This window comes from Coccidioides posadasii, chromosome 2 (genome assembly GCF_018416015.2).
Source record: "Coccidioides posadasii str. Silveira chromosome 2, complete sequence".
Classification (NCBI taxonomy): Eukaryota; Fungi; Ascomycota; class Eurotiomycetes; order Onygenales; family Onygenaceae; genus Coccidioides; species Coccidioides posadasii.
This window is the reverse complement of record NC_089408.1, coordinates 2075420-2100889: the sequence shown is the minus strand read 5'-3', so window position 1 is coordinate 2100889 and position 25470 is coordinate 2075420. Positions and strand designations below refer to the sequence as shown.

Here is a 25470-nt window from a genome sequence, read left to right as displayed (position 1 = left end):
ATTACTCGGTAGTAGTTTAGTTTTGGGGGGGGGGGGTTTGGGGGTTTTGGATGCAAGGGGGAGAAGTTGAACGAACTGCTGTTTGCTTCTGCTGCGGGCTTCGGATCGTCCTTTAAGGTTGGAGGAGTGAACTTTGGGGCCGGACGGCGGTGACGTAATCAGCTGTAGAAGAAAGTTAGGGTCATGTGACTGCGTATTTTGCATTGGACGTCTTCCGTATTTTACAACGGTTCTTGGCGTAATTACGACTGACTACAGTTGCCAGTCACGCACTATTTTGCTGCTGTATTTTGTTGTTTTATTTTATTATTATTTCTTTATCATTATTTTCTTCTTTTTACGGTCCTCTTTTTCTCAACCAATCAATGACCTTGTTGGATGGCTCACTCTCGGGCACGTGACCCGGCCTTATGTCCACATCGCCCAACACTCCCTCCAACAGACAATCATCCTTTCAGCACCCTGGCCCCCAGGTTATTCTCCAGACCCCCAATTTTCGGCGCTGCCTTTACAAACAAGATGTAGAGTTAGATATGTCTACTATGGAGATATGTGAGCAGAGTGAGGCATTTGTGGAACAGGATGGTGGCCTTGTCTTCAACCATACAAAGCTGATCTTGCGACAAGATGGCGAGTTCTTCTATGAGGCGTGCCTCTTCATCTTCTGCAGTCGACATAAGTCAGCTAGAGATTACCAAAATCCCTGCAGAAAAAATCTGGCCACCAATGGACCCCCATTACACTCTGGCTCCTGACCCTTTACCTCCAAACTCCTACATCAAGCAGCAAAGCCTTCTATATTATAGTGACACTCCTGCTTCCCTGGAGCCAGGTCATCAGATACTGGCTGAGGTGGAAGCATGTGAAGTGCTTCAAAGCCACCCACACCCCAACATTGCTCAGTACCTTGATTGTGTTACCAAGAATGGCAGGATAACAGGGCTCTGTTTTATCAAATACTCAATGAACCTGTTTCAGAGACTAAAGAAGGAAAGTTCTTGTGACAGAATTCTTTGTCTACAAGAGATTGAGAGTGCCATCAGACATATGCATACTTTGGGGCTCATACACAATGATCTTAATCCATCAAACATCATGATGGATAAGATGGACAATCCTGTAATTATAGACTTTGATTCATGTCAGAGGGAAGGAACTAAACTAGGACTCAAGACAGGAACAGTCAGTTGGGCAATGGAAGATCCCATCTATGCAACCCAGCAAAATGACTTCTTTGGCCTCTCAAAGATTCAAAGACTCCTGATGGGAGAGGAAGGGAAGACATAGCACAGCCATGAATGTTGAATTAAGAAGATAATATTAACATTACTGTCTGTCTGCAATATCATTATCTCCCAAAATGTGTCATCAAACTTTGTTCATAAGTTGTACCTGTCAAAGCAAGATTTAGCCCACTAGATCCTTGTACCTTCACTGCTGCAGCAGCACATAGCTGCTGGAGTACTTGCAGGTTGTGTCACTGCAGTCTGAGAGCTTATACCTGTAAGGTGTTCTGTTGGTTTGGTATCTGGTGTGAAAGTCGCACGTGTTTGTGAGTAGTATAATCTCGCCGCAAGCCATTCTTTCTAGACTTAGTCAGGATGGTAATCAAGTATATAGAATCTTAACACAATATCTTCTGGTGAAATAATTTAGGACTTTCTTTTAGTTGTCGGCTCTTCAAGGAGTTTCAAATGAGCAGAGAGCCCAAGGGACTGAGAGTAATTTAGGCAATAAAGCGGAGATAAGGAGACCAGAGACAAGGGGCTTCTACTGTAGAGTATCTTTGTGGGAATAACTGGTTGCAGACTTGCTGATAGCAGGACAAGAGCAGGAGGACAGCATTATATCCCTGTACGGAATCCGGGGGAGCCGGGGGCGGGGCTGATGAGGATCACTAAGACAGCAGGGCCGTGACTGGAGGTGGACATGATATCCCTGGTAGCTAGGCAGCGAAGGTGGGTGGAGAACTGCTGAGCTTTTCCGCGGTGCGGCCCGTACCCGTATCTAGAGGTCGCTGAATGTATGTTCAAGGTGACTATTTTCAAATTGATGGGCTTAAAGTGATCGCAAAGAGATACTTTCAGGCATCGTTTTTGGAGTGGCGCAACATGGATTCATTCACCACTGCTGTTGAGGATCATGGAGTTGATGAATGCTAAATTGTGGATTCTCTGGAAGGAGCAGAAGCAAGCTGTCAACAAGCTCCTGGAGCCTATACCTGCATTTTCACATGACCTCTGTGTTGCGATGATGGATAGACGTTATTACGGTTGCACAGATCCATTGTACTAGCCATTAGACAGGGAAGTCTTCTGGAATATCTTACACTGTCTCCAAAACTCCTGCACCAATTCTCCCACGGCATGGAACATCTTTTATCGACTAGGTCGCAAATATCCACGGCGGATATCGAGATTGCAAGATGGCGCGGTGCAAGCCCTCAAAGGTTGTCCTCGTAATAACTGAAGGGCGACAGTTTCAGAATATTCAGAGCCACTGTAGTCTACAGTCCTCGATGCTCGCTTGAAGACAGCGGTTCCAAGAAGGAAATGCAACTGACGGCCATGGGCGGTCGGGCGCTTCTCGGCTGGCGCTTTTCTTCATAGGCAGGATAAATCCCTGGGGTAGCAAACATGCGAGTCCATGCAAAATGAGTAAATAGCCCTTGAAGTGAGGTCCTGTTGGGACCTCACTTTTTGACCAATGAGCGGCATCGTTGGCAAAACAACGAGTGTCTCGACCCCAGCATCTGCTGACTTGCGTGAGTGGAGCGACGCATTTGTCAATCTGGGTTGATTCGGATATCGCAATACTGATGAACTGGTTCATCTCAGCCTTATTATACCTCTCAAGGAGCTCATCCCGCTTCGAAACATAAAGATGAAACCTGCCATCGTCATCATCTTGGGCCCGAAGACTTTCCGGGAAATGGGTAACCTCCGCATCCATAAACCCCATCTCACCACTGGAAGGGGGTTTCGGAAGCAAATGTCTCATTTCAACAGATGTAAATAATGGTCATTAGAATTTAGATGGTGGATAGTGTGAGCAGTTGTGAGCAGTTGTGAGCAGGTCAAAAGGTGCTGCGAAGATGCAATGAAGGAAAAAAGACTCACGGAAGGGGTTGGGGAAACAAGGTCCCAGCAGGACCTCTTTTCCCAACCAATCACCTAGCTTCAAGGTATCGATTGATACCAAGGAGTCATGGCGAGCGGCTCATCCACCCCGCAGGTGGGCATACAGCCGCCCAAAGCCTACGAACACGCAACCAAAATTTAGCAGACATCGAAGCACTGGAACAGTACCGCGAGAATCTACTGGGAAAGAACAGGGTACCCAACTGGACCATGATAAAGGCGCTCATGGACAGCGTGAGGACCTATGTCAACAAGACCGAAAACTAGGCGACCAGCACTGAAATGGCCTCTGATAGACCTACGTACCCTAAGGGTTCCGTTCAGTTTGGGCATCCAGTGGGATTATTGCTAACTCGATCACCAGAAACTATGGAATCAACCCTCTGCTTTTTCGGATTTCTGCTTTCAGTTTGAAACTCTTCTTCCCCACCTTCAATAGGAGCCGCGAAGCTCCATTGCGCATCCTGATACTCAGTTTCATCGGACATGGTCGATGCATCAGAATCCTGTGAAACAGCTACACTTGAAGCTGTCTGGTGTTGTGATTGAGCATCTGAGAGTTGTTTGTTTGCCACTGCAATAAATTCGTCCCTCATTTCCTTTGTCCAATCGCGAGCATTTCGGTATGCAGCAAGTCCTTGACGAAAAGTGTCATATGTGTCAGTCAAGGAAAATGATCCAAGCTGAGTCATAATATATTCAGGACGGCAGCCCGGACCTCTAGGCTCTGCAAGATGAGTAGCATATAGCTTGAGTTGACCACCATGATAAGTCGATGTAATAGTGTAAGCGTTGTTGTCGTAGATCAATTTATCTTGTCGATACATCTGAAGTGAATGCATGCCTCGGGCCCCTAATGCGCCATAATAGCAAGCTTGCCGCGTAGCCACAGCGAGGGATCCATCAGGGCCTTTTGCCTCCAAAAAGAAGTTTGGTGCCGTGGCAAGGTCATCCTGCGTTGACGGAATAATCTGGTTGCTAAGATCCTTGCGGATTTGACGATCGAGCTGCTCAGGACGCGCACCATAGAAATGATCTGGTTTGGCTTGAGATAGCGTGCCATTGGTTAAGTAGGCAAGATTTCCGAATAGATATCTCCTCCAGTACATTTAGGATCGCCGATATCACCTTCGATAATTGGAATCACTGTGGTTGTCACTGGCTTCTCTTTTGATGCGTGTGTATCTGCTCGTTTGAGTTTCCGGAACTCCCCATCAGAGAACTTTGATGGCGAAAGGGAGGGACGGGGTCGAACCAATCTTTCATTGATCTCCTTCCAGTTATCAGGTATTGCTGGTATCCGACCATCAGGGTATTCATACCCGTCGGGATATATTCCATGGTCAATCAGATTTTGTTGAAAGTTTCGACTGTACGGCGTGGAACTTGTCGTGTTTGTGGTGTCTCGTATTTCTTGATTTCAATGACGGAGGTCCTGCACGTCGCTTTCTACCATGGGAGTCAGATTTGCTTGAAGCCATTGGTCGCTTGAGGATGCGTTCAGGTTCGGGATACTGGTTTAAAATCGTCAGCAGTAATGCGCGCAGTGGATTTGTAGTTACATACATTTCTAAGGTCCGACAGGCCAGGACCTCCCAGCCTGGAAAACCTCTTTATCTGTTTTAAGCACTCAGGGGAGCAATCATAGAGAGGGTCAGGAGCAAGCTGAATTCCACAACACTTCTTCAGCTTGAGGCGAGATTGTTGAGAAACAGGCTTATAATGGTTTTGGGGTGGTCCAAGGTAGCTGTTTCTTTGATCTAATTCGCTTAACGCGCCTTTGGTCAACCAAATTCTGGATAGATTATCCCAATATGCTGGTGCCGGCTGGCTCAGCTTCTGCCGCTTCAACTGATGACGCGATGAGTGGAATGGATCTTGCTCGGGTCGGCGACGTTTGCAAGATGGGTTGGGTGTCACCGGACAAGGCATATGGCGGTCATCTGGGTCGATTATTATGCGAGACTGCATCGACGCCGAAGAAGGAAGAGAACTCTTAAAATTGAGCCGTTCCGGAGAGCAGAATTATGTTGGATGCGTCTCCTCGTTACTTACATAGTGCCGCCAATCCTGAAACGTGGTGGAATCGACTTTGCGAATAACGACCGGGGTAAATAGCACTAGAGTCTCGGCAAAACAGTACGTGCGTCACCGTAGGGAAAGCGTTAGCCTTGAAGCAAAGGTTTCAAGTTCATGATTGAAAATTGGAGGACTGGACAACCATGCGCTCTCTCAGCCTTGGTCACCCGCTCCTTGGTGAGGACACTTCGCATGATCGCTGGTAATGAAATCAACCAATCAATGACCTCGTTGGCTAGCTTACTCATCCAGACCCATTCTAGGATGCCGAAAAGTCAAAGTACGATGTACGGCACGGACCGCACCCCGCGAGGGGAACGTGGTTATGATGGACAGGATTCCACAGCCAGGGCGGCAGAGGCCTGCTTGCTAGTGGTTACGCTGGTGGACGAATCTTATTGCTATAGGCATACGATGGAAGAGAATCAAAGTAGGAGGGCCTATAGATGCTTTTTTTTTTGAGAGAAGCCTCTAATGAAGAGCGAGACAGGCATCAAAGGAGTATAAAGAATGGATTCAATTTTTGCGGAGAATGGCAACATATACTATTACAAGAAGCGAACATACGGCCACATCACTACCCCACCGTCCTTGGCATATGGCTACCACACTGGATAGTTGCCCCACACATCCACACTCCTTGTGATGCGAGGCCACTGCTGTGGTGTGTGTTTTGGTTTTCCACCACAATCCGCAACAATTGACGCCCGAACTTGCTTGTCCATCTCTCTCAAGAGAAACTTGCAACACACCTCTCTCTCACAGAGCAGTTTGACATTGTGCTTTGGAATTTGGCTTGTCCATGAAATTTCCCTGCTTTTGTCTATGGTGCTGGAGAGGTTGCAATAGTTATAAGCATTGCTGCTAGAAAAGTTCAACAGCTTTGAAGGAAAACATCCATGGTCAAGGTCTATAATGCTGTACAAGTTGCATGGGCCAAGAAGCACCTTCCCATGCAACAGCTTCAAACTTTGAAGCTGGGTTGACTGGAGGCGAGCCTCATTCTTTGAGGCAGTGGAAAACTCATACATCTTGATGTGTATTCCTCCAGTGTAATCAATTGACCAAGTTATACAAAATCTATGGGTATAGATCACTTGAAAGAAGTGGCTTGAATCCATAATATCTTCTGTGAGTTTATAGCAAAGATTCAGTTAAACATCAAAAGCTGCAGCAGAATAACCACCTAGCAAAGTCACATAGTGATGTGATTGGAGTTGCTGGATTTTCTTCAGAAAAGAATTTGGACCAAGCTGACCAACACTTCTCAACATAGATTTCTGGTATTTGGGAACTCTGAAATGGTGCCTCACACCAATACAGGCCTGATCTTTGTTCAGTTGCTTGACTGAAGGATGCATGTGGGCTGAAAGGCTTGGTCAGGCACATTGTTGAGTGGGCTGCAAAGGGAAATAGTTATGCTTGTAAGGTGATCAAAGAGACACATCTCATTGCTCATATATATGCAGTACTTTAATGCTGTAGGATGTTTCAGAACTATTCTCATCATTGTCAATATCTATCACAAGCTATGAGCAGTAAGATTAGTGCACGCGTAGGAGCACAACAAATCTGCATTGGCAGGGGTAGTCAGATGAAATTAGCACACAACCTTCAGCCACAACACCAACAACCAAAGGTGGAACTTCTGACTGAAACACAAATTCATCTTTGCTGGAATAGCTTGAGAGGCCACTATCCTTTTACTCTTCCCCATTAACTAAAGTGGTAGTATAGGTAGTTAGTATAAGTAGGGCCAAGTTGAGAAAGAGATTGATCACCAAATCCATCAAGAAGAGACTCTTGCTATTGCCTCATGTGACACAAACTAAGGCGGCGCACAGGCGCAACATGTTAGGTGGGTGTGGTATGGGGAGCGCTGGGCACTATAAAATGGCTCATAGCCTCTCTCGCGCCAGATTACATTTGCTGCTGAAAATGCTTGAGTGCACACATTCCAAGATGTCCTCTCCTTTGCTGCAGGCACTTGTTTTCAATGGTACAGAATTTTGGCAAGATATCTGGCGCCTTCAGGGCTCGGAAATTGACTTGCCAAAGTTGCTTGACTCTGTGTCCAAGCTCCAAATACAACTCACTGTTCAAACTGTCCTCTCTTCCACCAAAAGCTTATTGCAAGAGCACTCAATAATAAAGCACTTCCAAATCAGCAAGCTACAAGAATCAAACATTTCATCAAGTTCATGTTCTAGGCAAATTCCCATGAACCAACAAAGAAAATGCGGCTGCACAATTTAGACTCTTTGTTATTAACGCTTTGTGAACTCTTATATACTGTTAGAGAGATGGTTGAATTGCCCTCCAATGTCTTTGATTTTCTCGTTGAAAATGTTGCAGACTTTGTGTAACACCAGGAATTGTCACTGCTTCTATATAGAGATGACATCAACAAGGTCATGCTTGGTGACTTTATTCTGGAGGACAAGAATCTATTTATGAAATTCCTCTCCTGTTTGTTGCTCCTGTCTGGTTGGAAGTCCTTAACCAGGTGCTAATAATTGATTGAAGCACACATTGAACTGTGCCTTTCCCACTGCTAACAAGACTTGGACTCTCCTAATCCTTTTAGTCTTAAAGTAGTCTTGCAGACACAGGCTACAACATCTCCGCGTGAAGACTATGAGTTAGGACAGCCACAGAAGCACATGTGTTTAGAAGAGGGATATCTGAGGAGCAAAGATGTCTACACTGGGAGACATAATAAGCATGATTCCAACTATATGCAGTGAAATTACTAACAGATCCCTAGAAATTCAGTACATGTATTTGAAGGCTCCAATCAGTCAAGTTACACTTCTGGGTGACTTGCTCTCGGGCGCAGTTTGCACCAGTTGCCAATGGCAATTAGAAAGAGATTTACACAAGTCCAAAACAGATTGCCTCACTACCCTGATTCCTGAAGATCCAGCGCAAGACATTTCCATCACCTTGTGGGTTGGTCAGGAGGCAGGGCTTCAAATGAATGACACATTTAGCCTGGCGCCGAAGTGGACATCTTTACCCAGCCATGGAGGACCTTGACTCTACATCCCTTTGGGACGCGACCCACTTCAACTCTGGGGTACCTTGGCAGTTGTAGGCTGGTTGGCTGTTGCTTCCAGGGAAAATGGGCGGGACTGTCAACAGCACTGGCAGCAACAGCGTCAGTATCTGGCTGTGGTGAGGAAGGCACAGAGACACCAGGAAGCCCATCAGCTGAGCATCTGCTGCATCAACATCACAGCTTGAGCCCACTGTGACCGGGTCGCCTGCACCAGAATGTGAGAATAGAGGCTCAGTGGCATGAGACTTTGACACATGGAAGTGCTCACATTGACTACCACTGCGTGGCTCATCTAGAGTTGTGTCCAACAGACCTGCTAGGCTCGCAAGCCTGGTTGATACCATGGAATCACTGTTGTTCATGCCAGGTGACTGTGGAACATAGGAGCTCTTATCATCAAAATCGCCTGCTGAGGTGTCACTGATTAGTCTGTATACACAGAAGAGGAGAGCGTCAGTGATAAGGAGAGGTGCAAAAGAAGGAGCGGACCTTCAAGGTTAGGCAAGCTTATGCTGGGCAAGGGTGCTTGACTGGTAGGATCATCACTAGTTAGATCAACAGTTTCAATTTTAGCAATTCCAAACACCTCTAGCACCTGGTTGAAATCCTTCAAGGTCACCCAGGGCAGCATCAATTCTCGTTGTTTTTGCCACGGTGAGCCCTGACTTGCCAGTGTGGGGTGGAAGGGCGGCAAGTGGTCAAGGCTCTCGGAGGTGTACAGCTGTTCTGGAGATGGGGTAGTAACAGGAACTGCAGCTGTAGAGAGCACAGTGCAATCTGAGCCGTTGAGCATGAGCTTGCCCACGGACGGGTGGCCCATAACAGGTGATGAGGGTCTGTAGCCCGGAGGCAATGGAGGTGGAAAATAGAACTGGAGGTTATCAAGATCAACCAAAGCCATTGTGTTGTGTACTCATGCACTCACACTCTACCTGTGCGATATATCGCTCCTCATGATTTCACGCGGAGATGGGCCTCTATATAGGGAGGCGCGTGCAGAAGCTCCCACTCCCTCACAAAGCCCTTCCCCTGGAAAAAAGGGGCACTGCTTCAGAGCACCTCATCAGGTGAACCCATGCCATCTCTTCTCCAGTCAAAATCCACTCCACAATGCCACTTGATGTAACAAGCACATGTAACCCAATGCAGTCCGGCCGGGAGGCATACCCTCTAAGACAATTTGTCACAGCATAACTTCTTGATCTAGCCCAGCTGAGACAGCATAGGCGGAGGACATGACAAGAAGTTGCAAAGGAGGCAACAATGCATGATGACCACACTTCCTCCCTGACCATTTCTTCCACCCTTGCTCCTCACTTGAAGCCAATGCTGATCTCCCAAGTTGATTCACCAACAGGAAACAAAGTATTGGATGCAGTACCCAGTCTGTGATCAGAAAATAGCAAATGAACACTGTTCTAATGCCATCACATGCTGCTGTGCATGTGTGTGAGCACATCAGCTCTCCACCATCATCTTCCAGATGCAATCTCAAGCCAAAGATGCCAATCTTTCTGTGTTCCTCCCCAGCATGGCATTGCAGGTTGCAGGGTGATAAAACTACAGCACACCCTGACAAAGCTACAGATCACCTCCTGCCCAAGGTTGAACAGTCTCAGGAAGCACAGCAACTTGCTGTGCTGCACAGAGAAATAGAAGGGGATGTATGATTCAAGAGAGCCATCCATGCATCTTTTGGTCTCCCTGGTATGAGGTAATTTTGCCATTGATAGGGACACAATGTGAATCACCAATGGACCAAGGCTGTAAGTCTCTGTTAGCATTGCTGCAGGGGAAGGAGCAGCAAGGAACCACCTGGAAAGCAGCAAGAGAACAAAGAGTGGAAGAGGATGGACATGCCTTTATAGTCACAGCAAGGCAAGGCAACTTCAGCTGGCTGGATGTCAGGGCGGCAAGGGCCACTAGACCATACCTGAAGCAACAGCAACAAACCCAATCAGGCCATGCTAGACCTGACACAGGACCCGGATGCGGGCGGGGTGGCGAGCCTGAGGCAGCACTCGCCAGATGACCGTTTACATTTTATTATTTATTATTTATTATTTATTATTATTTTATTTTTTTTCTTTGTTTTTAAAATAGCTTTTTCAGAGTACGGAGTACAGAGTTACGTACTCCGTAGTATGGGAAAGAGGAAAAAGGAGCGAACGACAGTCTTTTTTTTAGCCAGTGAGAGGGCAAGCCAGCCGCGGCTGGAGCAGATCACTAAGCGCGCTAGTCCAGATCAGGAAGTGCCAGCAAAGCGAAGGCTAAGCCTAATCTGTGGCGCGACGCTGGACGGGCTGTGATTGGCCGGGGTGGGTTGGGCGGTACTGTTATTTTTTTGTTTTTTTTTTTTATTTTATTTTTATTTTTATTTTTTTTTTATTTTGGGAGGGAAAAGAAGGAAAGGCGGGGGTAATGTGCTATGTAGTAACATTACGGCCGCCCTGGGGCTGGGGCGGGCTTTACTGTACTGCGGGCGACGGCGGGTGATATCAGCGTATTTCACGTGTCAGGCCGTGTAACTTACCCGCTGCCCGCCAGTCTGGCAGAACTGCGAATTACATAACTAGTCCAAGTTACAAAATAGTTAAGTTATAACTTAACTAGTTAACAGCGCGGGCAAGACACTTGAAGGCCAGCGAGAAACCAAAAAAGCAGCGCCTCGTCCAGACCACCACCCTCCAGACCGAACAACCCGGACGGCTTCAAAAGAGGCGGATCTGTTTTTGTTCGTTCATCTCCCCTCTTCTACCTCGTCTGCCCATCGTCGACATTCCTACTCTCGCCAGGCTTTTCTTTTATTTTTATTTTTTTTATTTTTTTTATTTTTCTTTTTGTTCTTCGGCTCTAGCTCTTTGGTGACGGCCTGACGACTCCCCGCCTGGGCTCCGCATTCCGTCCCTTGATTGCTCCTTGGTCTGGGGTGCCTTGTAACTTTCCAACCACGGTGTGTGCGCCTGTGACCTAGCCGCCCCAGACACAGAATGCTTGTCCAAACAGCTATGCTTGTCTTCCTTCGCCTCCTCCTCTAGTTAACTCTTGTCTCTCTCTATCTCTCTCCCTCTCTCCCTCTCTCACACAACCATCTCGTTTCGCCCTCCTTCAAACTCGTCCGCCTTGCGTCTTCGATACACACGTTTCGCCCGTCTCTTGTTCCGAGCGATTACAGCCTCACCCCACCGCCCTCCAACGGGCTGGTGGAAATCCGCTCTGCCTTCGTCCTCCATCCCTACCTCCCTAAACCCTTCCACGTCGAGGTTGGGAATCCCCCACCCCAGGTTGTTGGCGAACAGACATCGCGTCGTACGGGCCGATCCTCTCTCTTCTCTTCCAAGACAATTCGCTCCTCTCTCGAATTCTCCTGGTTCCTCTTCTCCCCCCGACTGTCTCCGATCTGACGCGTGAAATTCTTACAAACCCGTTTCGAGAAGTATCTCCGGTGAATGAAGAGGTTCAAAGCGCATTTTCGCGGATCTTGCCCTTCCGCTGAATTGATATTCACTGTTTCGAAATGAATCCCGCAAATCTGCCAAATAGCGGCGCTGCGGGGGGGCCGATGCCAACGACCGATAAGCCTAAACCCGACAATAGTCAGATGCTGCTGAAACATGTTGGACAAGTCATACAGGCTCAAGGCCCATTCACCGGTTGGCGAGAGTCGGTGCCCATACAAGAACGTATCGTGAAGGTCTGCCAAATGTAAGTTTCCCTCTCCATCTCTCTCTCCTTTCTTTTCTTTTCTTTTCTTTTTTTTTTTTTTCCTTCCTTTCTTTTAAAGTAGTCACAAGTGTTGGATCGATCACCTTTTACCGAACCTCCCCTGGACCCAGGCGTCACAAACCCCACAAGTGAAACTTTCTACTGCTTTATTGGAAATAGATTAACTTCTTTTTCTCAAGGATATCTTCTTTACGCTTGATCCCAACAGTGGAAGGTCGTGTTGCCATTAGCGCGGCCCTGAAATTCGAAGAAAAAGCCCTTCGAGAAGCTAAAACAAAGGTTTTACTCCCTCGAACAGCTCTTTGGGATCAAGTGCTAACTCGTTCTTGGAAAAAAAAAAAGCCGGATTACGAAAGAGAATGCAACGAGAAACTCTTGCAACTTCGTGATAAGAGGCAACAGGCTATCATGTCCCAGTCCAACCCTCAAGTCGGCTTGCCCATCAACACTCAAGCGACCCAGAATCAGATGCAACACATGTTTCCAAACGCAATGCCGCGTCCCACCCAGGGTACCCCCATGCCGATGCAACAACAGCAGGCACTTAGTGCACCGCCGAACCAGCAACCGTTGCCCCAACAAGCCTTCCTTCAGAATCCACAAGCCCGCCCTGTCTCCATGCAATTACGCGACGATATCTCCTCGCTAAGCCAAAAGGAATCTCAATATGTTTGCCATTTTGCCGACCAGCTGGCCCAGAAGACATCACCCGCCGACATGGAGAAGATCAAAATGAACCTGCAAAACATGACTGCAGACCAGCGACAGTTCTTGAACCGCAAAGGTCTCACGCCGATGCAGTACTTTTTTCGCTGCCAGGCTCTGAAAACCTTGAGAAAACATAGGCAGGCCATGGGTATGGCTAACCCTCAAACCATGAACCTCGATGCCGCAAACACTGCAGGTGGTGAGCGTATGATGACTACGCATCAAAGGCAGCTGAGCCAGCCTAGCATGTCGTTCCAAGGTAGCCCCGCTATGCCGATGGCCGGCCTAGATCCGTCGTTCTCTGGAAACGTGGACCATGTTCAGCCTCAACAAGTGGACGCCCTTCGCTCGCAAGAGAGTGGACAGCCGGCCATGTCTGCGCATAATCCACAGATGATGAGCCATCCGCCATTCGGCTCCCAACAGGGAGCATTTCAGGGCCCTCACCCGAATGTTAACAGAACCAACATGAATGCGGCCATGATGGCTCAGCAGCACCGCCAGAATTTACAAAACGCTCAACAAGACAAGCTCCAACATGCTGCTCATTTCCAAGCTCAGTCCGACGCCCAAGCCCGTGCGCAGGCTGCAGCGAAAGCACAGAGAGCAATATCATCCCAGGCAAATCCTCAGATTCCACAGTCGATGCCGCAGCAAAACCCAGCCGTCTCGATGATGAACCGACCAGGAGCGCCCGTTCAAGTTCCTCAGGGAGGAATGGGCCCACAAGGTCGACCGTACGCACGACCGGGAGGTATGGGCCAGAACAACCAGAATCCCATGCAAACTCCGCGCCCACCGATTCCTCCTGGGCTTCCGCAGAACGTGCAAAACCACTTGGCTCAACTACCGCCCGAACAAGTGAACGGAGTGCTTCAAAACTATCGTCGCGCGATGGCAAACAATCCGGCGATGCTTCGACAGAATCACGGTGTTCCTGTTCAACCCCCAATTCCGGATTCCGCGCAGATGGCCCAGGTACCGTCATCGAACATGGTAAATGACCCCAATATGCGAGCATCCATGGGAATGCATTATCCCCTCATGAACATGGGCGGGATGCAGCCGCAGCCCGGATTGCAAGGCCAGCAGTTCCCCATGCAAAAGCCGAATCAGCCGTTTCTAGGTTACCCGCAACCACCGGATCCTCGTCTTGAGTACCTTCAGCAACGCAGTAGTACCTTCACCATGAACGAGGACCAGCTTCGAGAAATGGATAAAGTCCCTTTTCCTTTTGCCATATTTAACTCTAATCCAGCCGTAGCACAAGCGTTGCCGAAAAATCTGAAAACTTGGGGCCAGCTGAAAATGTGGGCGAGTAAAAATCCTCAAGCGCTCGGCGAGATCAGCGTGGATAGGCTCGCAATGCTTCAAAAGCTCCATTTCGGCCAGATGCTTAGCGCCCGGAGAGAGGCTGCCAACCGTGCCATGGGACAACCAACCGCTGCTCCACCAGTCGGCATGGACCAAAGCGGTTTGAGGCAGCCTCACTTCGGCCCTCAGCATATGCATCAACAGCTTCCCGGCCAACCCCAAGTGCCTCATGGCATGCCGGTTATGCGACCTATCACCGCCAACGATATTCACATGGCGCGCCAAAAGCTTGGGGCCCATGTTGAAAAACTCAGCGATGATGCACTCCGGGTGCTTCTAGAGAAAAGCAGGCACAAGCAATACATGACACAAGCTGCACGGAATCGGGAAGCTGCACAGGCTTTGGCAGCTCAGTCCATGAACCAAGTTCCTACTCCTGGGCAGATTCCAGTTCCGACTCAGCCTCCACAGCATATTCCAACAACTCAAGCCCAGCCGCAGGTGTCACAGCCGACTTCGGCACCCGGGATGCCCTCGATGGACAGTAAATCAGGACCTCAAAATGTAGCCAACACGGCGCGTGCAGCTGCTGTGAAACCATCTCCCAAATCCCTGAAAAGGCCGAGTGTTCCTGACACAGAAAATAAGGCACCCGTTCCACATCAGCCTCAGGTTCCTACGGTCCCGCTGGGTGGTGGTGGTGGTGGTGGTGGTGGCCAGCCACCACAGGCCAGCCCGGCCCAGTCTACACGTGAGTCGATGGCCGCTATGAGCCAACAGCAGCGACCGCAGTGGGAAGCGCACCTCCGACGGCAGCAAGCCCAACCTCGTATTTCTAAAGATGCAGCGGATGAAGCATGGGCCCGCCTTCCCGAGCCGCTAAAGCAGATGTATGCAGAACTCGTCCGAAATGATAACGCTGTCGTGCCGGTTGCGATGACGTCTGCCCAAAAAGCTGCAGTTACACAGCAGCTCCGAGAAAACACGTACATGCTCAGCCGTATGGACACTTTGGTTCAGTGGATATCGAAATTCCCAGGCCAAGAGAAAAACGTTCGGACATTGCTGCAAATGGTAGGTCGAAAACCCCACCACTCCACTCCCCGTAGTACCTGTCTCGCCCGGTGATACTAACTCGAAACGCAGAGGATGTTGCTCATGAAGCAATTCAAGGGCCCCGATTGGACTCTGGCCGATCATTTTACGATCGCGTCGGATTATCTGGCCAACGCCATCGCTCATATTAAGAAATGGTTCGCTGAGATGATTAGTCGTGTTCAGAGTTCCCGACTAAGCCAGACATCTTCAAGGACCGCTGCTGTACAGCCTGGGATTACACAACAGGCTTCTCCAAAGGGACCCACACCTCTTAATGCGAGCAACCTGCAGCAGCTGGAGCAGCAAGAAGCTGCGCTTCAACGTGCCAGGAAAGCTGCCCAAACGATTCCCCCTGCCCCAACCACGGTGCAGCCACCGTTTCCTCTCGGAGCGACATCTCCCCAGGGTGTCCCGCGTGTCTACGGGCCGACAAGTGTCACTCAGGAAAGCCTTACCCTTCCTCCACCCAAGAGACGGAAACCAAACCAGGCTGCGGCAAAGGCGCCGGCAAAATCTGCCGAACAACGATCGCCGGCTGTGAAGGCAGAGACACCGGCTGCTCCAGAGGCGAAGAGACCAGTGTCAGTTCCCAAGGACACGTTCAAATGTTCGATCGTGGAATGCAAATACCATATCAAGGGATTCCCGTCTCAGGCTGCGCTGGACAATCATGTCAACGAGGAGCACAAGCCAGAGGAGCCAATTACTAATGCTCTTGATTTCGCGATCGAGAGTTACAGGAAGGGTCTCGGTCTCGATAAAGCCGATGAGAAGCCGTTGGATGCAAACGAGCAAAGACCTAGGGACTCTGCAACTCTAGGGGGCAAGGCACAACAACCCTCAAAGCCGGGCATGAGCATCACCCCTTCGTCCTCGCAACCTATGGCTCAAACCTCCAGCCTCGCTGGCGCCAAATCAATCTCCCCTTCATCCCTACAACGCAAACCATCCCAGATGAGCAGTGCAAAGGAGCACCAGGCAACCTCAGCAGAACTTAAACGCGTCCCCAGCAAAGACGCCAAGAAACCTCCCGGCAACACCGCAGAGACAGGGCTCTCTCCGCCCGCCGCCAAGGACCCCTGGGAGGATTCCCCCACGTCCCTCGAGGCCATCCGCTCCACCTTCGGCGAGCTGGCGGAGCAATCCTTCTTCGACGTCGGCTGGGACCGCGTCGACGAACTGCTCCTCTCCGATGCGTTCACCGCCATGCGCTCGAAGGACACCCCGCAGTCCACGGACGCCAGCGCCGTCACGCAGACCCCCCAGGACAGCGATGTCTCCAAGGACGAGGATCTTGATATGGTGATGGACATGGACGATAGCTGGGCGCTGCCGGAGTGGGTGAATCTGCCGGACGATCTGGAGGGGAGCTTGTATATGAATGAGCCGTGGGAGCCGATCGATTGGGATGCTGTGGTGGCGGGTGAGTTGGAACCGGGCCGGGCACCGGGTGAGGACTTGGTGTATTCGGTGTAATCTATGTTCCCTTTTTCCTTTTTCCTTTTTCCTTTTTTTTTTTGTTCTTCATTTTTCCTGATTGCTTTAAAAAGGGGGACTCCTTTTTTTCCTTTTCTTTTTTTTTTTTCTCTGATTTTTTTTTTTTGGCAGGAGGGAAGCATAAAAACATCTAATAGATACCATGGGAAATGGATATGGGAAGTCCTTTTGTGTTTTTTGTTTTCTATATATATATTTTCTCTTTTTTTGTACTGCTTTGCACTGTTGGAAGAGCAAGGTGTCGGGGAGTTCTCCTTTCTTTTTGTCCTGCGAAGTTATTACTCTTTGTGTGTGTATAAAAGAAGCTATCATGTCTACATATATTCAAAATTCAAAGGGCTTCACTTTTTTTTTTTTGGGTCTCCCTCTCTCTCTCAGCCCACTCAGATTCATTTCCAGGAGGAGAATATTGAAACAAAATCAAAATTATTGGATTATTTTAGATCCCAAGTACATACAATCAATAATACAGGAAGAAGTGAATGCTATCGCATAGCAATCACTGAGAATTTTAAGGAATAAATAATATTTTCACAAAAAGGAAAAAGAAAAGAAAAAGGCAAGCAAAGTCCCGTTATCCAGCAGAGAGCCCTCCCCAATAAAGTAGAAAGGAAAAAGGGGAGAAAAAAAAAAGAGAAAAAAGAGAAAACGCGTCATAACAATTTTTCACATAACCCCAGTAACTACCGCGATAAAAAAAAAAAAAAAAAAGAGACACAACCATCAAAGGTGAAGGAGGAAATGCAAAAGAAGAAGCCCGTAAAGACCAGACACCGGTCCCGCAAAAATGAAAAGTAACCCCAGGCTCCCATACCTATAACGCCCATCCTCCAGAATTAGCAAGTCCGTTCATCATGATACTGGCATTGAGTCCTTGGGCTTGTGTAACAGGGCAATCTTTATGAGCCAAGAGCAGGGATTTGAGGGTGACAATCTCTTCGCGTAACCTAGTGACAGTTGTGGAAAGAGTGTCGTTCTCTTGGCTATACATTTCAACTTTTGCTTGCAAATTCGCAAGCCATTGCTTCTTTCTTTGACGGCATTTTAGCGCGGCAACTCTGCGAGACAGAAAAAAGAAACACCCTGTCAGTATTAAAAATGAATCTAGCCAGAGGATATACGTAAGGTTGGGTAGGACTATGGAAAGTAAAAACACACCGATTACGCTCTAGGAAATTCTTGCGCTTCTCATCATCTGTCATCTTCTTAGGGTTGGAAGTGCTGCCTTCACCCTGGGAGGGTTTGACGTCTTCCTCCTGAGTTTTATCGATGGCTCCGTTGGCGCCCTTGGCCTTCTTATTCGGTCCTTGCTTCGTGTCTTCGGCCTTGCGGCGTCCGTTGGCAGCAGTCGACGCCTTGGCGGCAGGCTTCTTTCCTTTGTTACGGCCATTTGCCTTTGATTGCTCCATTGCTCCGTCTGAAGCATCTCCGTTGAGTTGCGGGTCGGTGACATCACCGTTTCGTGCAATTCCAATGCCACCATTGAGGGGCGTATTATTTCTGGAGTATGCGCCTCGAGCTTCGGAGCCTGGCTGAGAGCCGGGATGAGGATATGGCACATTGTCAGCCTGCCCTCCCTTGGCGAGCATATAGAGACCATTGGCAGCGTCCGTGGCGTCAGGGTGGGTGAACGGATCTATCGGTGGGCCAGTCTTGGGGATCTCCATATTCGCTGCCTGCTGAAGAAGCTCAGGGTCCTGAGGGTTTGAAGTGGGCGCACCGGCACCATTCTTCCTCGCAGCGTTGAGGGCGGTGCGGTGGAACTCCAGCGTCGAAGGTGTAGCACCACCACTCTGGAGCTGCAGCATGGACGTGCCACCGGGACTAGGGGCCGGGAACATGGTGCCTCCACCACCGGGGGTGAGTCCAGTGCGGAGAGAGGACTCATTGGGGGTGGGAAAACCCCTGCCGATGCTATCAAGGAAATCATTGGAGCCCGAAGGCCCAGTGAGCATGGCCGGGCTTAGAGGTCCGGCTCTGAGGGAGTTGGCCCAGCCAAAACCTCCAGCAGTGGTGGTTCCAGGTAAGGAAGGGGAGGTGAGGGCGGCAACAGGCGGTAGAAGGGATTTTCCTGGAGTTTCGGCGGAGGTGTTTCCAAATGACTGGTCGAATGGATTCGGTTCCAAGGAGAAGTGACTGGTGTTGTGCAGGGTGGAGAAGTAATCAGTCTCCGATTCAGATTGACCTGGACGGCGAGGGCCAGGCATGGGCTGTTGTGACTCAGCAGCATCGGCGGCGGGTTTGGGATCCTTTCTGTCGACGTCCTGGACATCTGGGGAGGCATTGGCATCAATGAGACGAAAACAACGTTATGATTGGACGAAGCAAGAGAAAACAAAACTACGATAAGAATAATTTAAGAACAAAAAGGGTGAATAAGCAAAAATAAGAAATGACAATAATAAAAAAACCAGGAAAAAAAAAAAGAAAAAAAAGAAAAAAGAAAAAAAGAAAAAGCCAATTGCCAGTGAAGGATAGGAACATGCAGGTGAGGAGGAGAGCTTACTACTATTCTTCAACAGCGGATTGTTTGCGTCGAGGGAGGAATCCGGGCGGGAAGCCGGGCGGCCTATTCGAGGCGAGCCTCTCTTGGCGAGGGCGGCGGACATGATATGGGGAGAGGGTAATTAAGATTCAAACAAAGGAAAAATAAAAACAAAAAAAAGGGGAATTAAAAAAAAAAAAAAAAAAAAGGCAAGCCAGGGGGGGGGTGGGAAGAGGACGGCGGAAGATGACGACAGGGCGCGCAACGACCCAGCGAGTTTAGACGGGGGGTGCTAAGAGGCGGGCGTTTCGCGATAGCGTTTAGGCTGTCTGAGCGGCGAAAAAGCGATAAGGGGCAATGAGGTCAGCGGAGAGAGTTGGCTGGAGGAGAGATATGGTTTGTGGGCGAGGGAACAAGCACGATGGTTGATGGAAAGCAGATGGACGGGCGATGGGATGGATGGGCGAGGACGATGATGTAGGATGACGGAAGGAGAAAATCTCGAGGGAAAAAAAAAAAAGAAGATCTGACGACATAGTGATGTCGTTGTGTGCATTAAGTAAGCACTAGCGCCTTGGCGGCCATACAAAAAGGTGGTCGGGAAAATGTTGGGAAAAACAAAGGATGTTACAATCAGTGTTCAAGAGGAAATTATCAGAGAGATTGTACCGGAGAGGACTCAAGATGGGAGAGTGCGTGGTTGAGCAGGCGGCGATCGATGGGCTGGGGGCTCCTCTGCGACAGGCGATGGGGATAAAGGGATTCTGAGTCTCTTTTGCCAGACGCGCGACACGAGACACGCACGACAGGTTGATGACCAGGGCTGTGAACCAGCGCAAAAAGAATCCAAAAAAAAAAAAAAAAAAAAAAAAAAAAAAAAAAAAAAAAAAGGAAAAGAGAGAGAAAGAGAGAGAGAGAGAAGAAAGAGGAGTGTAACTACTCGATGATTGTGCTAGAAACAGAGACGTGGACGAAAGGAAAAAGCTATCGCATCACTCACCACCTGGTGGCCTGCCCAAAGCATGGAAACAGAGCAGAGAAAATCGGTGGAACGGTGTCGGCTCCCTTCAGCTGGAGCCGTCAGAGCTGGACGACGAGAGACGAGAACAACAGCAGAGCACTGGAATTGGACACTGAGACGGGTCGCGAGGAGAGGAGAGAGTGAGTGAGTGAGTGAGTGAGTGAGTGAGTGGGAGAGTGAGAGCAGAGAGAGAGTGTGAAGAGTGACGTAGGCGTGGATGGGGGGCAGGGATCGAAGACCATGAAGACTTAAAAAGAACGAGGAGACCAGGAACTTTTCTGGCGATGCCTCAGATTTACGGGTCTTTCACCACCGAGACTTCCCGCAGCCACTCAAAAACAACTTCTGGCCACTTTTCCCTGGTAATCCAAGCAATCCGGTTTGGAAGGGGAGTGGGAGGGAAGTGGTACTTGGACGGTACTCGCTTCTCCCGCCCAGTCTACGCCCGCCTGCGTGGTACCGAACAGGTACCATTTCCAAAAAAAACCCCCCCCCCTCTCCGGCCAACAGACTCCGGGGGGGAGCAGAGGGGTGCCAGCCAATCAGAGTGCCTGGAGCGCCGTTTAGGGTTTGAATTGGCGGCTGTGATTGGCTGGATCTCAAATCCTCCGGCAAAACTTAGCGGGTCTGACTAAGCCTTCATTGGGGGGGATCACAGCCCCTGATTGGCTGGTTGGTGCTGCGACCCTGGGCGATGACGTGTTGAATTCTACCAACAAGGGAAAGAGCAACGACTTTGCTTGCTTGTCTCTCTCTCTCTCTCTTTTTTTTCCCTTCTCTTCGGAGTATTGCGAACTGCACTACGGAGTACTGGAATATATATATAGGAATATCCCCCATATTATGCCAGTGGCAATGCGTGTATGTACGTACATGGAATAGAATACGCATGCAAAATTAGGTGCTGTGTCGATTGTGCCATCTTAACCCCCACAGAAACGAGGTTGGACAGTCAAATTAATTTTAATAACGCTGGATTAGGGTGTATATATGTAGGTGCTGTAAAATATCGAAAAGTCCCGGACTGGCGTATAGAAAAATGTCAGAGCTCAGCTAGCTTCAGTGCTCGACGCGAGACGTTCCATCTTCGAGTGTGTTCGCGGGCAGAAAGGCATATGTAGACTTGGAAGTGTATCCCCCTTCGCAGGGGACGGGGCCATCGATGCCAACATTTGTGGATTGTTGTTGTCTCTTTTCTTTCTGTCTTTCTTTCTTTCTTTCTTTCTTTCTTTCTTTGTTTATTTCTTTCCTTTCTTCCTTTTTTTAAGATCCGCGATATGTCGAGTAGCTCCACGGCCCAAGCAGCACCGGAACATGACAGTGCCTCCAGCCTTCCTCTCCCTCCTTCCCCTCCACCACGAACCTCACCTCCACCTCCGGCCAGAACGAATCCACCCCGCGCTCCTTGTACCACCCGGCCACGTTCATCAGCCGGATGCTCCAGACAGACCGTGCAGCGGAGGCCCCCGCGCCTCCTCCTCCTCCTCCTCCTCCTCCTCCTCCTCCTCCTCCTGTTGCTGCTCGACCGGGAAACGAAGCGATGACGTCCGGCAACGACAGCGAGGAAGGGTGCGCGGGCTGCCACGCCGTGACGCGTCCGTCGGAATCCGTCACGCCGTGGAAGCTCAGCGGGCCGTGCTCCGAGACCAGCAGCGAGCTGGCCTGGCGGGCCGGGCTGTCGACGCTGATCAGGTTGAGTGAGCAGGATAGCCCCGCTGCCGGCGTCCCGCTGTGGGTGTTGAGGACATGGCAGGTTATGGGGTGGCGACGTTCCATCTTTGGCGATGCCGGTGTGGGGTTGTGTAGGAATTTCAAGATGGGTGTTCGATGTGGCTTGCTGGCAGTAGTCATGTAACTTATTTGCAGAATGCCTTTTTATTCTTTTTTTCCTCTTTTTATTCTTTTTTTTCCCTTGGTTTTATTCCTTTTTCCTTTTCTTTTCTTTTCTTGTAACTGTCTTGTCGTATAGTCTCTCGACGGCTCGGCCTGCCGACCATTCGTTGATATCAACGCGGACTATTAGTTTCCCCGACATCCGGCCGTTTCTGCCAATGGATGTGAACCTTGAACGACAACTCGACCTTATCGCGGGAGTTGCTTGAGAAAAAGCTTCCAGCCAGCACAACCTCCAACACCTGCGACTTGCACGCCCAATCCCCAGATCAGCACCTCCAAGCCTCCCTGGGAAACCACTCCCACCGTCACTGTAAGCTTGAATTGCCTCTACCGTCCTATGACATCCCGCAAAGTGCCAAGAAGCTTCTAGAACTCAGCCTTGGAAACCGCCGCTGACGCTCTCGTCGCGCAAGAAAGAAAAAGGAGGACAGGCAAAAGACTAACACTGCCCCCCTTTTTTGTTTAAGAACCAGACAGGGAATATCTCCGACATCTGAGCGGGACAAAAAGCCGCCTCCAGACCCTGAGCATAGTTTTACCTTCTATACGGGCTTCTCGACTTTCCCGCAGCACATTAATATCCACTTTGCCCTTTTTTTCAAATCTCCTCCCGAATCCCCCCACCATGTCTTCCGCCGCCCTAGTCCCCGCAGATGACATTCTCGAGCCCACTCTTCAAAGCATCCTCGACCAGAAGAGCCTCCGCTGGATCTTCGTCGGCGGCAAAGGCGGCGTCGGCAAGACCACCACCTCCTGCTCTCTCGCCATCCAGCTCGCCAAGGTCAGAAAATCCGTGTTGTTGATCTCCACTGACCCAGCACACAACCTGAGCGATGCCTTTGGACAGAAATTCGGCAAGGAGGCGAGGCTGGTCGATGGATTCGATAATCTGAGCGCCATGGAGATCGACCCCAGTGCGAGCATGCAGGATCTGCTGGCTGCTGGCGGGGAGCAGGGTGAGGATATGGGATTTGGACTTGGGGGGATGATGCAGGATTTGGCGTTCAGTGTTGGTGGCTCCCGATTTCCCATCCCTTCCCTTCCCTTCCCCGCGGGATATCTCTCCCTCCTGGCGGGACAAGATGGGACATTTTGTTTTGTTTCGCTTTGCTTTGCTTTGCTAACCGATATGTGTAATTTTTGCCTGGGTCTCTAGATTCCCGGTGTCGATGAAGCCATGTCCTTCGCCGAGGTCTTAAAGCAGGTCAAGTCCCTATCCTACGAAGTCATCGTATTCGACACCGCCCCGACCGGCCACACCCTGCGCTTCCTCCAATTCCCCACCGTCCTCGAGAAGGGCCTCGCCAAGCTCTCCCAGCTATCAAACCAATTCGGACCCATGCTCAACTCCGTCCTCGGCGCGCGAGGCGGTCTCCCCGGCGGCCAGAACCTCGACGAGGTCCTGTCCAAGATGGAGTCCCTGCGCGAAACCATCAGCGAGGTCAACGCTCAGTTCAAGGACGCGGACCTCACGACGTTCGTGTGCGTGTGCATCGCGGAGTTCTTGTCGCTGTACGAGACGGAGCGGATGATTCAGGAGTTGACGAGCTATCAGATCGATACCCATGCTATCGTTGTCAATCAGCTCCTGTTCCCCGGGAAAGATAGCACATGCGAGCAGTGCAAGGCGAGGCGGAAGATGCAGAAGAAGTATCTCGATGAGATTGCGGAGTTGTATGAGGACTTCAATGTTGTTCGGATGCCGCTTCTGGTCGAGGAGGTGCGTGGGAAGGAGAAACTTGAAAGGTAAGGGCGAAAAAAAAGCCTCCCTTTCTCTCATATTGGAAAGACATGTAGTGTGCTAATTCGAAAACAACTGCAGATTTAGTGATATGCTCGTGCATCCGTATCAACCCCCTCAGGAATAGTCATGATGATAATGATTTTTTTTTAAAAAAAAAAGAAAAAGCCTACAACAAACGAGATACATATATATACCCCTAATATCAAATTAAACATTTGAAGATCAATACTATTCCCAAGGCGGACTGAACGCTATTGCACCCCCATAGTCTACTCCCTAGGACCAAAAATCTGTGTCCAGGCCATGTACACTCTTGAGCCGGTTTACTTTGCTTGTAAACCAGCAACAATAGGAGGCATCATTACGGGAAAAAAAATTTTTTCCCTATCTTCCTTGTATTCCCCCTGTCCTTTCAACGCAGTCCACCTTACCCTCCCAGAGACGAAGGCAGCCGCTCTCGTACACATGTTCGAATCCGGAATCCTGGGAAACTCCGTCTTATCCGTCCTTTCCATACCGATGTATAACTAGCGCAACCAAGCAAACAAGGGGGAGGAAGGGAAAAGTGGAATCATGCGCAGCCGGGTTGGCGGTTTTCCAAGGTTATATAAAAAAAAATATGGAGCATACATATTATATGTATCTACCCAAAATGGGGCGACGCAGGAAAAGCAAAACAAACAAATGAACAAGAGAGGATTTCCCCGGGTCCTGTGGGGTTCTTGGGAGTGTGGGTTTATATTTAGTTTTGCTTTTATTTTCCTGGTCTTTTTTTCTTTTTGCTTTCAATTTTCTGGCCGACAATGTCCGCTCGTTCCATTCCGTCCTTCCTGCAGGGTTCAGACAGACGTAGGACATGGGGAGTGCGCGGAATGTGTTGGCTTTCGATCATTGATGGCTAGCAAGGCGTCCTCTTTTGCAGCGCAGCAGCCTGGATCGGATGAAGACGGGCTATGATCCATATACTTTGGTCTCATCCGAACTGGATGCCCAACTACCCCCTCTCTTACACCCGGTTGGTGTAGATCCATATCATTCTTCGCGGCTTTGGTTGGGGGCGGCGGTGATGGTGGTGGTCATTCATCTAGATAGAAAGGCTGTGTGCAGATAATAAGGCAAGCTCTCTTGACTTTGTTTCTCATCCCTTGTGACCTTGCCCTACTTCCATTTACCGAGTGGACCAAATGCTGGTTGAACGGCTAGGTTTTCGCCGTGGTGTGACTTGAGGGGCGGACAAGAATAGCCCAGGGCGCATTCTGCAAGGAATGGGTGTGTGGAAGACTCAGACTCTTTGGCTTAATGACTCGGTGATAGATCACAGATATCTCGGTCTTCAGACAGGAAGCCGGCCTACAAGAGCCGTGGCTGTCATGCAGACATAGAGCATGAAGATATCGGCGTATGGGATCGTGAAGGGAGGACTGGACAGTGTCACAACAGCCCAGCCCTACATATCTGTTCCGTTTCGTTGTTCATCAACACGGCAAGCCCTCTTGATCAAGCTTGACAAGAATCTTGGTAGAAGGACAGGCATCATGCGCCCACTCGTTTTCAGGGGTTCCATTCAAACTATTCTCTTGGAAACTTGGCACCACAGCAATACGATCTGAAGATCGATTAATCCCATGGAAGTCCCATATGGCCTACGCGCCCCAAAAGAAAGGTGTACCAGAATGGTCGGTTCTAGGGAATAGGCTGCCA

At 49.6% G+C, this 25470-nt stretch overlaps 7 protein-coding genes across 7 annotated transcripts; 4 read left to right on the top strand and 3 right to left on the bottom strand.

The window, feature by feature from the left end:
* Positions 1 to 627: 627 nt before the first annotated feature.
* Positions 628 to 1287, top strand: D8B26_003210 (uncharacterized protein; the record flags this gene model as incomplete). Its single annotated transcript, XM_066124070.1, has 1 exon — positions 628 to 1287. One exon carries the CDS (start codon positions 628 to 630, stop codon positions 1285 to 1287), a length of 660 nt encoding a protein of 219 aa, XP_065980145.1.
* Positions 1288 to 3458: 2171 nt separating this feature from the next.
* Positions 3459 to 4914, bottom strand: D8B26_003209 (uncharacterized protein). Its single transcript, XM_066124069.1, has 2 exons — positions 4707 to 4914; positions 3459 to 4654 (listed from the first exon to the last, which is right to left on the bottom strand). The coding sequence occupies exon 2, from the start codon at positions 4247 to 4249 to the stop codon at positions 3461 to 3463; it is 789 nt and encodes a 262-aa protein (XP_065980144.1). The 5' UTR covers positions 4250 to 4654; positions 4707 to 4914; the 3' UTR covers positions 3459 to 3460.
* Positions 4915 to 8010: 3096 nt separating this feature from the next.
* Positions 8011 to 9614, bottom strand: D8B26_003208 (uncharacterized protein). The gene is made up of 3 exons (XM_066124068.1): positions 8770 to 9614; positions 8549 to 8686; positions 8011 to 8485 (listed from the first exon to the last, which is right to left on the bottom strand). Exons 1-3 carry the CDS (start codon positions 9179 to 9181, stop codon positions 8235 to 8237), a joined length of 801 nt encoding a protein of 266 aa, XP_065980143.1. The 5' UTR covers positions 9182 to 9614; the 3' UTR covers positions 8011 to 8234.
* A 2113-nt stretch (positions 9615 to 11727) lies between these two features.
* Positions 11728 to 16936, top strand: D8B26_003207 (uncharacterized protein). Its single transcript, XM_003068513.2, has 3 exons — positions 11728 to 11985; positions 12186 to 15102; positions 15175 to 16936. The coding sequence occupies exons 1-3, from the start codon at positions 11798 to 11800 to the stop codon at positions 16600 to 16602; spliced, it is 4533 nt and encodes a 1510-aa protein (XP_003068559.2). The 5' UTR covers positions 11728 to 11797; the 3' UTR covers positions 16603 to 16936.
* A 130-nt stretch (positions 16937 to 17066) lies between these two features.
* On the bottom strand, positions 17067 to 19286 carry D8B26_003206 (uncharacterized protein). Its single transcript, XM_066124067.1, has 3 exons — positions 19130 to 19286; positions 17782 to 18895; positions 17067 to 17681 (listed from the first exon to the last, which is right to left on the bottom strand). Exons 1-3 carry the CDS (start codon positions 19230 to 19232, stop codon positions 17438 to 17440), a joined length of 1461 nt encoding a protein of 486 aa, XP_065980142.1. The 5' UTR covers positions 19233 to 19286; the 3' UTR covers positions 17067 to 17437.
* A 2278-nt stretch (positions 19287 to 21564) lies between these two features.
* D8B26_003205 (uncharacterized protein) lies at positions 21565 to 21984 on the top strand (the record flags this gene model as incomplete). The annotated part of the gene is made up of 1 exon (XM_003068515.2): positions 21565 to 21984. One exon carries the CDS (start codon positions 21565 to 21567, stop codon positions 21982 to 21984), a length of 420 nt encoding a protein of 139 aa, XP_003068561.2.
* Positions 21985 to 22427: 443 nt separating this feature from the next.
* GET3 (Golgi to ER traffic- protein) lies at positions 22428 to 24069 on the top strand. The gene is made up of 3 exons (XM_003068516.2): positions 22428 to 23034; positions 23182 to 23771; positions 23848 to 24069. The coding sequence occupies exons 1-3, from the start codon at positions 22651 to 22653 to the stop codon at positions 23891 to 23893; spliced, it is 1020 nt and encodes a 339-aa protein (XP_003068562.2). The 5' UTR covers positions 22428 to 22650; the 3' UTR covers positions 23894 to 24069.
* The last annotated feature ends 1401 nt before the right edge of the window (positions 24070 to 25470 follow it).

What these genes read in the sequence shown, in the direction of transcription:
- D8B26_003207 (XM_003068513.2), top strand. Translation starts at nt 11,798, where the DNA reads ATGAATCCCGCAAATCTGCCAAATAGCGGCGCTGCGGGGGGGCCGATG. An exon ending in ATCGTGAAGGTCTGCCAAAT is followed by an intron (nt 11,986 to 12,185) that starts GTAAGTTTCCCT and finishes CTTTTTCTCAAG; the next exon opens with GATATCTTCTTTACGCTTGA. An exon ending in TTCGGACATTGCTGCAAATG is followed by an intron (nt 15,103 to 15,174) that starts GTAGGTCGAAAA and finishes CTCGAAACGCAG; the next exon opens with AGGATGTTGCTCATGAAGCA.
- GET3 (XM_003068516.2), top strand. Translation starts at nt 22,651, where the DNA reads ATGTCTTCCGCCGCCCTAGTCCCCGCAGATGACATTCTCGAGCCCACT. An exon ending in TGCAGGATTTGGCGTTCAGT is followed by an intron (nt 23,035 to 23,181) that starts GTTGGTGGCTCC and finishes CTGGGTCTCTAG; the next exon opens with ATTCCCGGTGTCGATGAAGC. An exon ending in GGGAAGGAGAAACTTGAAAG is followed by an intron (nt 23,772 to 23,847) that starts GTAAGGGCGAAA and finishes AAACAACTGCAG; the next exon opens with ATTTAGTGATATGCTCGTGC.
- D8B26_003208 (XM_066124068.1), bottom strand. Translation starts at nt 9,181, where the DNA reads ATGGCTTTGGTTGATCTTGATAACCTCCAGTTCTATTTTCCACCTCCA. An exon ending in AAGCTTGCCTAACCTTGAAG is followed by an intron (nt 8,687 to 8,769) that starts GTCCGCTCCTTC and finishes ACACCTCAGCAG; the next exon opens with GCGATTTTGATGATAAGAGC. An exon ending in GCCACGCAGTGGTAGTCAAT is followed by an intron (nt 8,486 to 8,548) that starts GTGAGCACTTCC and finishes ATTCTGGTGCAG; the next exon opens with GCGACCCGGTCACAGTGGGC.
- D8B26_003206 (XM_066124067.1), bottom strand. Translation starts at nt 19,232, where the DNA reads ATGTCCGCCGCCCTCGCCAAGAGAGGCTCGCCTCGAATAGGCCGCCCG. An exon ending in TCCGCTGTTGAAGAATAGTA is followed by an intron (nt 18,896 to 19,129) that starts GTAAGCTCTCCT and finishes ATGCCTCCCCAG; the next exon opens with ATGTCCAGGACGTCGACAGA. An exon ending in AATTTCCTAGAGCGTAATCG is followed by an intron (nt 17,682 to 17,781) that starts GTGTGTTTTTAC and finishes TCTGTCTCGCAG; the next exon opens with AGTTGCCGCGCTAAAATGCC.
- D8B26_003209 (XM_066124069.1), bottom strand. Translation starts at nt 4,249, where the DNA reads ATGTACTGGAGGAGATATCTATTCGGAAATCTTGCCTACTTAACCAAT.